General features: G+C 48.0%; 2 protein-coding genes across 4 annotated transcripts; one reads left to right on the top strand and one right to left on the bottom strand.

Annotated features, from left to right (window-relative positions):
- Positions 1–520: 520 nt before the first annotated feature.
- On the top strand, positions 521–6,216 carry LOC110306002 (activating signal cointegrator 1 complex subunit 2 homolog). 3 transcript variants are annotated; one of them, XM_021178191.2, is made up of 4 exons: positions 521–668; positions 4,319–4,733; positions 5,143–5,192; positions 6,155–6,216. In XM_021178191.2, exons 1-4 carry the CDS (start codon positions 579–581, stop codon positions 6,179–6,181), a joined length of 582 nt encoding a protein of 193 aa, XP_021033850.1. In that variant the 5' UTR covers positions 521–578; the 3' UTR covers positions 6,182–6,216. The 3 variants fall into 3 exon arrangements, with proteins under 3 accessions (XP_021033850.1, XP_021033851.1, XP_021033852.1); XM_021178192.2 differs by having other exon boundaries at positions 5,143–5,199; XM_021178193.2 differs by lacking the exon at positions 5,143–5,192 and having other exon boundaries at positions 6,155–6,214.
- Positions 6,217–8,327: 2,111 nt separating this feature from the next.
- On the bottom strand, positions 8,328–16,190 carry Tmem106a (transmembrane protein 106A). The gene is given in 8 exon segments (XM_021176475.2): positions 8,328–9,778; positions 10,126–10,136; positions 10,138–10,180; positions 10,971–11,014; positions 11,119–11,259; positions 13,511–13,664; positions 15,182–15,245; positions 15,936–16,190. Coding segments are annotated over 8 exon segments (783 nt in total). The 5' UTR covers positions 16,144–16,190; the 3' UTR covers positions 8,328–9,660.
- Positions 16,191–16,774: the final 584 nt, after the last annotated feature.

Below are 16,774 nucleotides of genomic sequence, written 5' to 3'. Positions count from 1 at the left end.
CCATGTGTGGACAGAAGAGATGATTTGTTCATTTAAAAGGGATATTAGAGTGAAGCTTAGTTGCGCTTTGTATTTTCCTTCATCTTGACTCAATACAAATGGTTCCTGGAAGGACAGGGAGAGACACGACCCAGGAGAGTGCTCGGAAAGATAATTCCAAACAGCTTGTAAGGAGGGGAAGGGCCATCAGATGGTCAGGTGCTGCTGCCAGAAACCCCTTGGCCTGTCTCTTGGCAGACACTAGAAGAGAACAATGTATAAGTTTTATTGCCAAATTGTCTCTGGGGCCCACTGAGACCCCAAGCTGAGGAGAGACTGTCTCTTCTTGCTCCTCTGGACTCTGGAGGACCTACAGGGGCTCCCCATGAGCCTTGGTAAGAATGGCCTCCACTTCCCATACTGCAGGGGGGCTGCCCAGTTGTCCTGGCAGTGGCCACAGTGGCCACATTGTGAGGTGGTCCGGGTAACAGGCAGGTGTGATCGGAGTGGGAGGTGACAGAAGCGTTTGGGTGCAGGGGCATCATTTTGGGCTTTGCCTGCTCTCACACCCTGCTGGGATTTTCTTTTACCACACCATCATGGGTAGTGCCTACCACTGGGAGGCCCGGCGTCGGCAGATGGCATTGGAACGGAGGAAGGCGCTGATGGCACAGCAGCAACAAGAGCAGGTGCAGGAGAGGGGCTTGGTCCATCATGGTCCACCATGGGGCATCAGGGAGTGGGGAAGGATGAAGGACTCCCTAGGAGTGGATCACTAGCTTGTGAATGTTGTCTGCTGGGGTAGGAGGCAAGCTAGTTCAGTTTTGCGAGAGGTCTCCCACTCTTTTGCCTGGATTGACTAGGAACTTCTGGGCTCAGCCTCCAGTGACTGGTTCAGGGTAGTGTGTGTATAGGGCCGGAAAGTTGTGCTGTCTGATAGTGTAGCCCTCAGCCTGTATGCTGCTGAGTCTGCAGTGTGGCTAGTGGGGCTGAGGTTTATGTAAGCTTAACTCGTGTGTAAAATAAGAGCACCCAATTTACATATTGGGAAATGTTTCTAAGCATTTTTTTTTGGCATAACTTGAGTGACTTTTTCTTTTTTTTTTTTTAAAGATTTATTTATTGATTATATGTAAGTACACTGTAGCTGTCTTCAGACACTCCAGAAGAGGGAGTCAGATCTCATTACGGATGGTTGTGAGCCACCATGTGGTTGCTGGGATTTGAACTCCGGATTTTCGGAAGAGCAGTCGGGTGCTCTTACCCACTGAGCCATCTCACCAGCCCTTGAGTGACTTTTTCAACTGTATCTTCTTGGGGAGAGGAGCAAGGTCTCACTGTGTAGTCCTTTGTAGACCAGGCTAACCAAATTTCCCAACTCCAAGTTCTGGGATTGCAGGCATGTGCTATCATGTCTGGCAGATAAAAAGTTTTTTGTTTTTGTTTTCTTGAACCTCAGGTTTTTTTTTTTTAATGAAATGTTTTCTCTCTCTCTTTTTAAAGACTTATTTATTTTATGCATATGAGCACATCACCATTACTCTCTTCTGGAGTCAGTGCTCTTAACCGCTGAGCCATCTCTCCAGCCCGAACCTCAGTTTGTTTGTTTGTTTGTTTAAAGATTTATTTTATGGATATGAGTACACACTGTGGCTGTACAGACAGTTGTGAGCCTTCATCTGGTTGTTTGGTGTGGGGTTGTCGGTGTAAGGGAAGAGGGGGGGAGGGAGAGAGCCCATGTCCAGCCAGAGTTTCTGTGCTCTGGGCAGGCAGGCGCAGGAGGACTGCCGGATGCTTTCCACTCAGCCCCAGGTGGGCATCTGGCTGTGTAAAGCCACTGACCCCACATGGCAGGGGTGGGGGGTGGACAAGGAGCAGCCCCCATACTAGCTGCCCGCCCGGGGCAACACTCTCGCCCCGGAGATACGGGAGAGAGGGCAGAGGCAGAGAGGTTCCCACGCAGGTAAGAGTTTTTAGTCCGTCTGTGGCTGGAGTGTAGGAAGGCCTTCTGACAGGAGATTGTTAGGCACGGCTCATTAGGAGAAAGCCTATCCCATCATCCAAGCACAGCGGGCCTTGATGAACAGAGACAGTCTATGGTTTTAGAGCTTTATTGTAGAAAGGCAGGGGGAAAGAGAAAAGGTAGAAGAGAGAGAGAGAGACTGGCCATGGGCAAGAGGAGAGAAGGGGGAAAAGGAGAGAGAAAAGAAAGGCTAGAGTAAGAGGGAGAGAGTAAGGAAAGTAAAAGCTTAAGAGATCGAGGAGGGGGCTGGTGAGATGGCTCAGTGGATAAGAGCACCCTACTGCTCTTCCAAAGGTCGAGAGTTCAAATCCCAGCAACCACATGGTGGCTAACAACCATCCGTAACGAGATCTGGCGCCCTCTCTGGAGTGTCTGAAGACAGCTACAGTGTACTTACATATAATAAATAAATAAATCTTTAAAAAAAGAAAAAGAGATCGAGGAGGGACCAAGCAGCCCCTCTTATAGTGGGCTTGTTATCTTGCTGTTGCTAGGTAACTGGGAGGAGTCTAGCCTGAAGGTCAGAAGCTTGGGACATTGTGTACCTGACTGAAAGCCATGCTTCTCCTGTGGGGGCTGCGGGGGCAGTAACTTCGACAGGAGCCAGGGGTCTAGGAGACATGAGGGAATGCCTTCTGTCCCATGTAGGTGGGAATTACCAGTCATCAGGTTCTACCTGGGTTCAGACCTCAACTTGACTGGAGACAAGACTGTCTGTGTAAAGCCCAATGCCCACAGTTTGGGAATTGAATTTAGAACATCTGCTCACTCTGGTCAACCCCGCTTGCTCAGTCCCAGCTTTCTCCATCCCAAAGATTTATTTATTACTATACACATAAGTACACTGTAGCTGTCTTCAGACACACCAGAAGAGGGTGTCAGATCTCATTATGGGTGGTTGTGAGCCATCATGTGGTTGCTGGGATTTGAACTCAGGACCTTCGAAAGAGTAGTCAGTGCTCTTACCTGCTGAGCCATCTCACCAGCTTTTTGTTTGTTTGTTTGTTTGTTTTTTCGAGACAGGGTTTCTCTGTCCTGGAACTCTGTAGACCAGGCTGGCCTCGAACTCAGAAATCTGCCTGCCTCTGTCTCCTAAGTGCTGGGATTAAAGGCGTGTGCCACCACACCTGGCACTCACCAACTTTTTTATGTGAAAACAGTTTTGAGTGAATTTCACCACATAGCCTTAGTTGGCCTGGAGTTTACTATGTAGACTAGACCAGACTTGAACTCATTGAGATCCACCTCCCTCTGCTTGAGTCCTGGGATTAAAGATGTATTGCACCATGCCTGATAATGTATATATTGAAGATTTTTGTTTTGTTTTCATGTGTGCTTATGTACAATGTACATACTTGGTACTGGAGGAGGATGTTGGATCCCAAGACTGGTGTCATGGTTGTGAGCTGTCATACGGTGTTGGGAATTGAACCTTAGCCCCATGGGAGAGCAGCCAGTGCTCTTAACCACCGATTCATCTCTCCAGTCCCCCAGATTTACTTTTTATATGTTTGCCTGTGCGTGTGTGTGCTTGCACACCCCTAAGAGGACAAAAGAAGGTGTCAGATTCCTGGAAGCTGGAGTTTACTATGTAGACAGCTGTGAGCTGTCTGATATGGGTGCTGGACTTAATGTGGGTCCTGGAAACTGAATACGGCTCCCCTGAAAGGACAGCAAACATTCTTCACTGAGGAGCCATCTCTAAGCCCTGAGCTCAGATGCTTCTAATAAAAACTCAGTGTACTCCTGACTGGAGAGATGACTCAGAGGTCCACAGGCACCTGCACAATACATGCAACATACTCCCCCCTCCCACATACATACAGTTAAAAATAATAAAAAGCAGGAGCTGGAGAGCGAGAGCATGGTGGGGAAGAACACTGGCTACTCTTTCTTTCAGAGGACTCAGGTTTGATTCTTAGCACCCAAAGGCTAACCTTTAGCTTGTGGCAATCCTCCTGACTTTACCTTCCAAGTTCTGGGGTAGTAAGTGTGTGCCACCGCATCCAGAAAACCCGTTTTCATATACTTAGTGAACTCTGGCAATGGAATTACAGGCAGTTGTGAACTGCTAATGTGGGTGGTGGGAACTCAGGTCCTCTGAAAGAGGAATGTATGTGCTCCTAACTATGGAGCCGTCACTCCAGCCCCAGGAACTGCTCTTTATCCCTCAGCCTCTAGTTCAAAGGATAGAGACAGACTTCTGGCAGTTTACACTTCTCCCTTGCTCCACTGCCCAGTTTATCTTGTAGGTGAGTGATTAGGTGAGGAGAGATGATGTCAACTGCTGGTTTTTTGTTTTTTTTTTTTTGCTAGAATGCAAAAAAGCAGGAAGAGAAGAAACAGCATTTTGAGAAAACATCTCAGCCACACCAAGATTCAAAAGGACCCCAACAGGACTCAAAGGAACCCCAACAGGATTCAAAAGGACCCCAACAGGACTCAAAAGGACCCCAACAGGACTCAAAAGGACCCCAACAGGATTCAAAAGGGCCACCACCTGCACAGCCAGAACAACAAGCACAGCCACAGGAGAAGGCACAAGGACAGCCACAGCCGCCTGGGCCAAAGTCACAAAAGGAGCAAGACCCACCTACACAGAGCATCTTCAAGGATAGTCTCCAGAAGGACACTCAAAGGCAAGGACTACAGACTAAACCAGCCGGAGCTCAACAAGATGGCCAGCAATCCTGTAAAGTGTGCGATAAACCCCCCATCCTTCCAGGCCGCTGTAAGTGTGCCAGCTGCGAGGGCAGGAGGTGAGGGGGCCCCTTACACGCACCCCAGTCCTGTAGTTTAGAAGTTCTCTTGGTCCCTGTCCTGTCCAATCTTTCCTGGCACCCTTGTCCTCTAACAGCCTTAAGTGTCCTCCTTCTGAATAGATTTCCTCCAACCTAAGTTAGTAAAGAAAGAATAGAGTGATTGGGTAGGTGTCGGCCATTTTTCTAGGGCATGGCAGAGAAGGTGGGGAATGTTGTAGGTTATCGGCAGATAAAATTTGATCCCTATAATGTCTGGAACAGGGAACCACAGAATGCCTTCCTAGTGGAGATTCTGTGCCTAGCCACAGGAAGGGCCTATTCCTCCCCCCAGCCTCCTCAGCGACTGCCAGTTGAGTGACTTGTGCTTTGTCTTATCAGGTATCACGAATGCTTGCCAGTCTAGCTCTTCTAAATATTCCCGACTCACGGTGAGAGGTAAAGGGGCTCTGGCTAAGTGTTGAGTGCAGGTCCTCCTGTGCCTGTGGAAGCCAAGGGGGATTTCTTAGCATAGGTCCAGGGAGAGAACTGGAATCATTTCAAAGTCACTTCTGGGTTTTGTTTTGAAATTATTTTTGTAGTACAGGGAATTGAACCCAGGGCCTTGTGCATACTAGTCAAATGCTTAGCCCTGAGCTATTGTCCCTATCTGCTCTACCCTTCTTAAAAAAAATTATTTTACTTAAAAAAAAAAAGTAGTTACCTAGGTGTTTTTCCACATGGGTGGGTATCTGAGGAGGCCAGAAGACAGCAGGAGATTCCCTAGAGCTGGAATTAGTTGTGTAGTTGTAGTTGTGAGCTGTCTGGTGTGAGTGTTGGAAATAGCAAGCCCCGCCCCCCCCCCCTTTTTTTTCTTTTTCAAGACAAGGTCTCTGTGTAGTTTTGGCTGTCCAGGGACTCATAGAGCAGCCTGGCCTTGAACTCATAGATATCTGCCTGCCTCAGCCTCTGTTGTGCTGGGACTAAAGGCGCATCCTACCTACCTACCACTTGGCCTGTGAGCTCCAGCCTCCTACTTTTTTTAGTTTGAGGCAGGATCTTATTATGTCTCCTGGGCTCGCTTTGAACTCACTCAGTACCTCAAGCAAGTCTTGAACTTGAGATCTTCTTAATTCAGCTTCCCAAGTAGCCAAGATTACAGGCTTGAGCCATCAGGCCAGACTACCAGCTGGTAACTCCTAACCACTGTATGAAATGGGAGGACTGACCGGGGCACAGGTCCCGAGGGAGGGCAAGGCCACCCGTGCCGGTTCTCAGCAGTGTAGGCTGAAGAGCAGCAGCTGCTCTGTTTTATTTCACACGTTGATATTTTACCATTATCTCAAAGCAGCAGCACATCCAGAAACAACTGACTCGTTTTGCTTCCTGTCTTTTTTTTTTTTTTTTTTTTTAGTCAACTAATTACATCCAGCAGTGGTGATCCAGAGATGGACTCCAAGACCTGATGAAAGTGAAAATAAAAACAAAACCCAAAAATCAACCAAACAAAAAACCCAAGCACCACCAAACAAACAAAAAAACCAGACAGCAACCACACTTTCTTTCCACCCAGCAATCTTTCAAATCCAAAAAGCCAGCTGCATTTGGAAAGGAGGCTAGCTGGAATTAAAATGTAATTCCTGGAAAGAACCAAGAGACTGGTTAATGAGGAGGAGGGAGGAGGGCGGAAAGACCCACAGTAGAGGTGAAGGATGGGAGAGCAAGCCCATGCTGTATGTGGCCAAGCCTAGGGAGAACATGGTCTTGAGCCCCCACCCCCATGCCCACCCCAAGCTTGCCCTTCTTACAACTATGACCACTGTTCCTTATTGGGATGATAGGCTTCATGGCTTGTAAATGAGCATCGCTTCTTGAGATACAGCCTGAGAAGGGAGGGGCTGCAATACACTAGAGCAGCTGAAGAATCAGGGGTTGGGGGTCTTACACAGTTCCACGCCCATACTAGGTATTGAGCTGTTAAAACAGGGGAGGCAGGAGGGGACTGAGAGAATCCAAAAGAGAGATGTTGCAGCAATGGGCTCAGGACACGTGGCCCTGGAAAGGAGAAGAGCTTGCCTGCTAAAGTTCTCAAGCTTTTTTCTTCCTAGGTGTCACACCTTTCACTTAGCAGAGGGCCAGGAGGTTCCCAGTCCAAGCTGGAAGAGGAGGCAGGGCTGGAGACCCTCAGTATCAGTCTCCAGGAACACACAAATCCTATGAAGGCCTTTCTGCTCCAATTCTGAGAAAGCCTCCCTCAGTCACAATGATGTGGGGGAACCAATGGGTCATTTCGCATTAACACGGAGTCATCAGCTCAGGGTCAGGAGCTTTGCGTTGGGGTAGTCTAGGGATGATACCTGAATGGTTATCAGTGGGACAGTGTAGAGGCTGGCTTGGAAGTAGAATAGTAATCAAATGTATCTAGGGATACAAAACGGGAGAGAGCAAGCCTTGTGGATAATCACTCAGAAGCCAGAGAAGTAGAACATGATTCGAAAGGCTTGGAAGCCTGTGTGCCTATCAGAACAGAAAAGTCTGTAGCCTGAGGAGGTAGCCAGTTGGTAAAGTTCTCTCATCTTGCACGTACCAAGGCCTTAGTTTCATCCTCAGAACCCAGGTGTACTGGCTGGTATCGTACGTCAACTTGACACATGCTAGAGTCATCACAGAGAAAGGAGCCTCAGTTGAGGAAATGCCTCCATGAGATCCAACAGTTGGCCTTTTTTTAAAATTAGTGATCACTGGGAGAAGGCCCAGCTCGAGGTGGGTGTTACCATCCCTGGGCTGGTGGTCCCGGGCTTTGTAAGAAAGCAGGTTGAGCAAGCCAGGAAAGCAAGCCAGTAATCAGCTGCACCTCACCACCCCGACATATGGCCTCTGCATCAGCCCCGCTTCCAAGTTCTCATCCTGTCTGAGTTCCTGTCTTGACTTCCTCCAAAGATGGACTGTGATCTCGAAGTGTAAGCTAAATAAACCCTTTTCTCCTCAACTTGCTTTTTGGTCATGATGGTTTTTTTTTGTTGTTGTTTGTTTTGTTTGTTTGTTTTGTTTTTCGAGACAGGGTTTCTCTGTATAGCCCTGGCTGTCCTGGAACTCACTTTGTAGACCAGGCTGGCCTCGAACTCAGAAATCCGCCTGCCTCTGCCTCCCAATTAAAGGCGTGCACCACCACGCCTGGCTAGGTCATGGTGTTTTTGCTGTAGGAATAAAAACCCTAACTAAATCATATAAGAAAAGCTGGCACAGTGGCACATGCTCGAGATCCCAGCACTTGGGAGTTGGATACAGCTAGCTTCCCTGGAACATGACTTTTCTTCTTAAGGATAGTGTCTAGTACAGGGACACACACCTTTAATCCCAGCCCTTGGGAGGCAGCAGCAGTCAGGGCTATACAGTGAGACTCTGTCTCAAAATAAAACACAGTAAAAAGAAAGGAAAAAAAAAAAGCAATACCCAAAGAACACCCAAGAAAGTGCTCTGACCTCCACACACATGTGCACAAGCATGCACACACACAGATTCTTCGTGAGATGTTGGTACACCAGCTCCCCTTATTTTTCTGTCCAGGAATGCCCCTTTTCCTTTGGCACGGCTAAAGAACAATTTATTGTTAGAAATCTTTTACATTCGATGCTTTATACACTCTAATCTCAGCTTGACTTCCCTGGGTCTCCTTTTCTTTGTACACCTTAGCCCTGGCTACCCAGGAGGGAAAGCTTGGTGCAGACTTCCTCCCCATCTGTGTAGCCCCAGGCTAGTTACCCAGCTCAGTTACCACCCTTTCCTTGCATTCTTCTTACTGCAAATTCAGTTTTCCCCAACCACACCGCCCTTCGCCTTTGCACCTGTCTGGAGGGCAGACGCTAGCTAGCTTTAGAGAACACATGTTTCTGCTCTCCTGCAACACAGACATCGTATCTCCACCTGAAGTCCAGTAGAAAACTGGGGGTTACCTGTGGTTTGGCGTCAGTGTAGTGACAGGCAAGGGAGGAAATTCTGGTGAATCTGTCACTCTTCAGTCACATCCCAGAGGACAGCAGAGGGTGGGCTTGATGCAGAGAATCCATGAGAGCCCCACAGCTTTGGCCTGGTATCAATAGCTTATGTCCTTCATGCTTTCTGAACACTGCCCCTGGGCCTGCTCTACTGCCTGTCTTACCTGTGTCCACTCACATGGGCTCTGGATGGTGGGCTTAGAAACTTTTCTTTAATAAATATCTTTGCAACTGGCTCTGCCTTTGCTCTAGGGTACACCCGATGGCTTCTCCTCAGCTCCTCGGCTTCTGCTGTGAAGAAAGCGTTGGAGCTAGACTATCGAGAAGAGTTTAGATGGTGTAAATCTCCCTTCCTGGAAGCCAGGGATAGTATCCCGAACCAGGAAGGATGAGGGGACCTTATTGTCTACCATTTACTGAGAGAAGTAGTCTATTACCATCATTATCACATGATCAAAGCAGACAGCACAGGAGAACATTTATAGTCACCCAAGAAGACTTTGGAAACAGCACTGGATATCCCCAAAGCCACTTATTACTGGGAGGAAAACTTGAAAAAGATTCATCCATGCTGCAAAGTCTAGATAAAACTACAGCGTTTTCTTCATTGCGATTGAAGATCCACCCTTGGCGGAGCTGGGTAACCAACATGCTCAGTCCCAAGACAATGCCAAGGTAGACCTTCCTCCACACACAGACCATGGGTAAGATCCATCAGAAATGACTCCGGGGGGGGGGGGGGAGTCTGAGGACTCAGGGACTATGAATTGTTACAGAAGCTCCGTGTGCTGAGGGTGTTAGGGGGAGGCAGAGCCCAAAGCAGGACTTTTCCTTCAACAAAGTCACTACAGTCTTTCCTTGAGCTCCATGGAGCTGAGCTGCAGATCAGCTTGCAGGTGCCTGGAGTCCAGGGGCAGCAGACAGATCAGGCTGGGCGGGGCAGCTCCAGGGGCAGGGACATGTTTTCTCTGCAGTCTACATATTCAAAGCTCTGGAAGGGCAGCTGTTGTGGATGGCTTAGGAAGGAGCAGGTCAGAGAACCCCTGGAGAGGAAGCAGGGCTTGTGGTAAAATCTGGGAGGGAAAAGGACAGCTTTGGCCTTGGCTCTACTGTGTGTGTGAGGCTGTCTCCCTAAGGACCTCCCTCCCAGTTCCTTCGGCTACCTGCTCTGCCAAGATACTGAGGCAGCTGCCCGACCTGTGTTCCCGAAGCTCCAGACAGGGCGCATAAGCAAGACCTGTGTAGGATAAGATCTGGAACAAGCCCTAATCTCTGGAGCTAACAAAGACTCATGATATCAGCTACCAGCGCTCTTTCTTTACTCTGTGAATTATGGCTAAGTCGAGACTGAAGTGGGAGTGGGGACACAGGAGTTCCACGCCATACTTACTGGATATTCAAAAAGAATATGGTGGACTCTGATTTTCGGCCATGTACAGATTTTGCTGAGAGAGAGAGAACATTGAACTTTGTTTTACAGTGAGCAGGTGTTCAGGAAACTCCAAGGAGACTTACAAGTCACAAGGCACAGTTTTCTTGCCTCCCATCAGGAGCCTCTAAGATGTCCCTAACTCTTATTCTCTAGGATGAACCTGGTCACCTGGCCATCCACGTTATTGGCCCAAGCACACGCTGACCTCTTCTTGGCAGAAAACTAGGTATTTTTCTTCCACAGAGATTCAAGGAGTCCGATTCCCATAAAGATTAACAAAATTGCACCCTGTTATTCTAATCTAGGCCCAACAGCAAGAGGCTGTGGACTTTTACCCTTGCATATTGCAGTCCTACCCACAAGAGGGCAGGCTTGAGGCGGGTCCCTGAGTCTGAAGCAACCAGGAAACCAGTAATCAGAAAGTGGATACTTTTAAAATTTAAAAATACATTTGGTTGCTGGGCAGTGGTGGCTTGCACCTTTAATCCAACCATTTGGAAGGCAGAAGCAGGTGGATCTCTGAGTTCGAGGCTAGCCTGGTCTACAGAGCAAGTTCCAGGACAGCCAGGGCTACCCAGAGCAACACTGTCTCAAAAAGCAAGAATCATTGAGTGTAGGCACACTTGAGTAATGGTAAATGTCTGGATATCAAAGGACGACTTGTGGGAGTGGGTTCTCTTTCTCTTCCTATCATGCAAGACTGGAAGATTAAACTCAGGTTATGGTGGCAAACACCTTTACCTCACCAGCCCTTCAGTGACTAGGTAACTGGGTAAGGAGAGAGGAGACCAAAGGGCACTCACTATGTGTTTTCATCCGAAATCCTGCTGGCAACTTCGTAAGGCATCTGTCAAGCAGAGGGGCACAAGATTAGCTGTACCTCAGGCTGGCCCCTCTCCGTCACCACATTACATGCCTGTGTAGAGGGCTGGCCAGGAAGAGGGGCGTTACCTGCTCACTGGCCAACGGGCCGACGTGCAGGTGGAGGCTGCTGGTGACCTGGCCTACCACAGAGGCCTGGTGGAGCACCTCGGCTGTCAGCTGTGTCACTGTGATGGGATAGAAGTTGCTGTTGAAGATGTTCAGGACATTCTGGAGGTGACAGCAAGGAAAAGCGTAATTTTAACTTTTTTTTCAAAACTTATTTTTAATGATGTTTTTATTTATTTATTTATTATTCTATCTAAGTACACTGTAGCTGTCTTCAGATGCGCCAGAAGAGGGCGTCAGATCTCATTAAGGATGGTTGTGAGCCACCATGGGATTGCTGGAATTTGAACTCAGGACCTTCGGAAGAGCAGTCAGTGCTCTTAACCACTGAGCCATATCTCCAGCCCTTAATGATGGTTCTTAAAACACGTTAACCTCCCTTGTAGCCCACTATCCACCAGAAGTAGTGGAAAACAAAGGATATGGGGGATGTGGACCAGTTTAGAAAGGCTCTTTGGAGCAACTCCCATCTGTGCTGTCTGGAAATCAGCAGTTCAGTGCATAGGTCAGCAGCGGCAGCTCTATCTACTGGCAAACACTTCACGGATACACTAGCAGTCCAGTTCAGTAGTCAGGTTAGCAACAGCGGTGACATGATGACCTCGCAGAGACAGCCAGGACTCAGCCTCAGCTCAAGCTCTGCTGTGCCTCTCTCAGGGAAGTGAAGATCAACGAAGACTTGTGACTCACAAGCATTACACAACTAGCTGTACCAGCAAGCCTAGCTCAGCCTCCACACCTCTGTCCAGTCCTATTTATACCCTCCAAACATCACGTGTCCTCCACATGCCTTGCCTCAGCACGTGCAGTCAATCAGTGAGTCATCAGAAGTGGCTAGAGCCTGGCGTGGTGGCGCACGCCTTTAATCCCAGCACTCGGGAGGCAGAGGCAGGCGGATTTCTGAGTTCGAGGCCAGCCTGGTCTACAAAGTGAGTTCCAGGACAGCCAGAGCTACACAGAGAAACCCTGTCTCGAAAAACCACAAAAAAAAAAAAAAAAAAAAAAAAAAAAAGAAGTGGCTAGAAATGGCAGCACACCAGCACAAGGGTTTTTCTGGGTATTTCTCTCTCTGTCTGTCTCTCTCTCTCTCTGTCTCTCTCTCTCTCTGTTTCTCTCTGTCTCTCTCTGTCTTTTTCTGAGACAGGGTTTCTCTGTATAGCCCTGGCTGTCCTGGAACTCATTTTGTAGACCAAGCTGGCCTCGAACTCAGAAATCCGCCTGCCCCTGCCTCCCAAGTGCTGGGATTAAAGGCTTGCGCCACCACCACCTGGCTTTGGTGTTTCTCTTTATAGCGTCCTGAAAAACACAGCTCAACTATGCAAGGTAGACCAACACATGCGTGTTACATGTTAGCCAAGTATCCTTCATACCCATCCTTTCATGTGCTTGCTTTAGCAGAACATCTTCTCTCCCGTGTCCACTTTAAGGAAATGTTCCTTTGCGCGTTTGTCCCAACATAACATCATCCAACCGACTTTCCACTTCAGGAAAGAAACGGTGACGATGGAGATCACAAGCAGCTGCATCAGCCTGGCTCTTTGGCCTGAGTCCCATCCCACCCTTTTGGGCCTCAGGTTCAAAGGACTCTGAAGGCTCTTAATGGCAGGGGTCACCTTTAAGGGTTCTGTGGTGCACCCCTACAGTCCCAGTCAGTCTGGAGGCTGAGATCACTTGAGCTTAGGAATTTAAGACCCAACTTGAATCTACCCATCAAAGCTGCTGGCTCAGGATCCGTGTGTGTGTGTGTGTGTGTGTGTGTGTGTGTGTGTTTCAAGGCAAGGTTTCTCTGTGTAGCCCTGACTGTCCTGGAACTGACTCTTGTAGACTAGGCTGGCCTTGAACTCACAGAGATCTGTCTGCCCCTGTCTCCTGAGTGATGGGATTAAAGATGTATGCCACCACCACCTGGCCAGGCTGTTTTTTTTTTTAAAGATTTATTTTTATGTGCACTCGAGTTTTGGCTGCATGCATTTCTGTGTGAGGATGTCAAATCACTCGGAACTGGATTACAGGCAGTGTGAGCTGCCGTATGGGTGCTGGGAACTGAACCTGGGTCCTCTGGAAGAACAGCCAGAGGTCTTAACTGCTAAACCATTTCTCTAGCCTTCCAATATCCAGTTTTACCCTATTCTGTTTCTCTCCATTTTTTTCTCCTAGACATCCCCAGGACTGATCTGGTCCAGATTCTGACCTTCCACGATTCGGAGTCCCAATTCCATACAATCTACTACGGAGCTCATGTTGCCTCAGAATCGTCTGCATACCACGAGGTCCTTGGTATCTACCCCTTAGGCTACATGGTGGTGCTTTGGAGAAGAACGTAGGGGTGAAATGAGGAGCGGCTACCACGTACCGTTGTGTTGAGCCATACATGAGTGTCTTCAAAGGTTACTGTGGAGGAGTTGAGGCCGACAGGACGCACAGCAATGGGTCGGGGATACAGGAAAAAGATGGTAAGGAAGAAAATCAGCAGGCAGATGGCCACCGACAGGAACACAAAGAGCTTCCTGCATGAAAGAAAGCAGGAAGAGAGAAATCTCAACACCAAAGAAACCCGGAGGGGACTCAGACCCCCAGACATGTTCTCTTTCACATCATCTGGCAACTGCACACTTAGCCCTCTAGCTGTGGTTCAGAACAGGATTGGAAGGCAGGCAACCTGGCTTTCACCCCAACTCTCTATCCCCATTGACATAATGCCGAGCGACACTATCTAACCTCTTCAAAAGCTCAGGATGTCTGTAAGTGGAGATAACTGTATTTCATAGAATTTCCTATGGTCCACAGAGAAAAAAACAACTGTTCCTGGCACACAACAACGTCTCAACGAGTGCTATGATCACTACTAGAAACCAGTCCACGATTATTTGAGAGCTCTGAGTTTTAATATTTAACTAAAGCCAATTCTTTGAATGGGATACCACTTACCCATGCTAATCAATCAGAGATATGAATTAAAAGAGACAGGACTCAGCATTTTATGAGGGGCACTGCTTGTTTCTAATTTTATCACAGAGGGACACTTGTGGGAGTTAGTTTGCTCTTACCATGTGAGGCCTGGAGTTTGAACTCAGGTCATAGACTAGGGAGCAAGCACCTCGACCTGCTGAGCCATCTCTTGGGAGATGTACTTTTAGTACAGTGGCTGGGGTGGAGGCTGGGCAACAGCTCTCAGGTAGAAGCTGAGGGTCTTTGGAGGAGGTTACGGGGATCTATGGTAAATGGATGCTGACCACATAAAGGTTCATGGGCACCACACTGAAGCCCAGGGCTGCTTCTGAGGTTCTAAAGTGGTCCAGAACAGAGATCTGAACAGCTTGTTTTCAATCTCTCCTAGGAAGAAACATAAACTGCAAAAGCAAAAGTATGGGCAACCAGGGCGATTTATTCTCTCTTGGAAGGACTTGTACAGCCATGAAATGGCCTTAGCTATACCTTAGCTATGATCCATGTTGCCTTATATTTTGTTATATTTTGACTGACATATAAGTGTACATATTTATAGGGCATGATATTTTAACATATGTCACCTACATTATGAAACAAAGTTAATTAGCAAAACTATGGCATTGGCTTTTTATTGCTAAAGATCAAACCCAGGGCCTCGTGCATGCTGGCTAAGCAAACACACTATCAGTGAGCTACAATCCCACCCGCTAATACTACCATTCTTAAACAAACAATCCTTGGAAACATGAATGGAGTGTAAGTTTGAGCACAGTGAGACTCGGGCTTCTAGAGGAAAACAAACAAACAAACAAACCGGGAGATCAAAAGAGGGGAGACAGGGGCTGGTGAGATGGCTCAGCAGGTAAGAGCACCCGACTGCTCTTCCGAAGGTCCTGAGTTCAAATCTCAGCAACCACATGGTGCCTTACAACCATCTCGTAATGAGATCTGATACCCTCTTCTGGTGCGTCTGAAGACAGCTACAGTGTACTTACATAGAATAAATAAATAAATCTTAAAAAAAAAAAAGAGGGGGGACAAGTAAGGCAGCCCCTAAGGGATGTATGAAGCTCACGTGCGTCTGGGCTTCAGCCTTTGGTCTCCATAAGGGATGAGGGCTACCAGCTGCTTCTCTTGCTCTGCAGAGGGAGAGGGAGAGGGAAAGAGAGAGAGAGAGAGAGAATGAGAATGTCAAGGAGTAACCATGACAAACATTTCCTATGCCAGCCTCCCTCAAGCGCCCCTCCACTCCATCTTGCAGTGCCAGGAGCACGCTGCCTCTGTCCCATGGCAGGATTGGGAACACTGTCAAAACTGAAGTTGACAGCCCAGCTTTCAGCTCGGAGAGGAATGGGGACTTCCATAACCAGATATGAGACACACTGAGTCACTAAAAAGTCAGAGGTGGCCCTGTTCCTTTGGAGAGGTCTTTTTTTTTTTTTTTTTTTTTTTTTTTTTTTTTGAGACAGGGTTTCTCTGTGTAGCCCTGGCTGTCCTGGAACTCACTTTGTAGACCAGGCTGGCCTTGAACTCAGAAATCCACCTGCCCCCGTCTCCGGAGTGCTGGGATTAAAGGTGTGCACCACCACGCCTGGCTTGAAAAGGTCATTTTTAACTTCCCAAATCCCAAGACACTGGCTTGAGGAACAGACAGACATGAAACTTTCCTCTAGGAGCTGGGGAATAGAACCACAGCAGGACCTGGGTACTTCTTGGCCAGCCTGAGAATGCATACGGAGGAGAGGTCTACCTACTCCAGGAGATGCAGAGGGGCAGATCTGGATCGACCCCTGGTTTCTAGAGTGTTTCCAGAGCCTTGGGCTACTCACCTTGTGGGATCTCCCCATTGCCTTGGCAGGTAGGACAAGTCACAAAGCTGGAACTAGCAGCCTTTTCATAAGGCATACAGGAGTGTGCTGGCTTGCTGCTACCAGTGCTGAAGTAGTTGGCAGCCTGGCTGGCCATGGCTGGGTTATCAGGTAGGATAGGCTTGTACTCATCCTTCCGAGAGGTGAGCTGGGAGACTGTCTTACCCATAGTCCAGTGGAATTTTTCACTAATGAGAAATAAAACAAGGTTCAGAGCTATTAACCTGTTAGCACTGATGTGAGGGTTTAAGTTTTTAAGATTGGCAAGAAGCCCTACCATTATCTAAGAAGCTTTTGCTTAGGGAAGAACGGTTTGGGAGGTGCCCTGGAACTCTTTTTTTTTTTTTTAAGTAAGAGTTCAATTCAGAGGAAATCAAAGAAAAGCAGAAGTTATTCCACTTTAAGAGATTTCTGCAAGTGAATGTAGAATTTTTTTTTTTTTAACCAGGAAAAGCTGAGCTGTCCTTTATATTAAAGACAGGGAACCTAAGTAGGACTAGGAGCGGGAAGCACAGCTTCCTACTATGGAAGGGTCCTTTTGTCTTTTCTAATCAAGTGGTTACTCTGTAGAAATCCCAGAGCAGACAGGCCTGAAATCTGATTGGGAGTGTAGAAGGCAGGCATCTTTATATTCCGGAGTTTGGCTGGAATTTAAGAGGTCAGAGCTGCGCACGCCTTTAATCCCAGCACTCGGGAGGCAGAGGCAAGCAGATTTCTGAGTTCGAGGCCAGCCTGGTCTACAGAGTGAGTTCCAGGACAGCCAGGGCTATACAGAGAAACCCTGTCTCGAAAAAACAAAC

Source organism: Mus caroli, chromosome 11 (assembly GCF_900094665.2).
Source record: "Mus caroli chromosome 11, CAROLI_EIJ_v1.1, whole genome shotgun sequence".
NCBI lineage: Eukaryota > Metazoa > Chordata > Mammalia > Rodentia > Muridae > Mus > Mus caroli.
Note: the sequence above shows the minus strand (reverse complement) of the source record. Positions and strands in the feature narration are given on the sequence as shown.

Excerpts from the sequence above, each read along its gene's own strand:
- LOC110306002 (XM_021178191.2), top strand. The coding sequence starts at position 579 with ATGGGTAGTGCCTACCACTGGGAGGCCCGGCGTCGGCAGATGGCATTG. Across the intron at positions 4,734-5,142 it reads CCCCATCCTTCCAGGCCGCT|GTATCACGAATGCTTGCCAG; the intron begins GTAAGTGTGCCA and ends TTGTCTTATCAG. Across the intron at positions 5,193-6,154 it reads CTAAATATTCCCGACTCACG|TCAACTAATTACATCCAGCA; the intron begins GTGAGAGGTAAA and ends TTTTTTTTTTAG.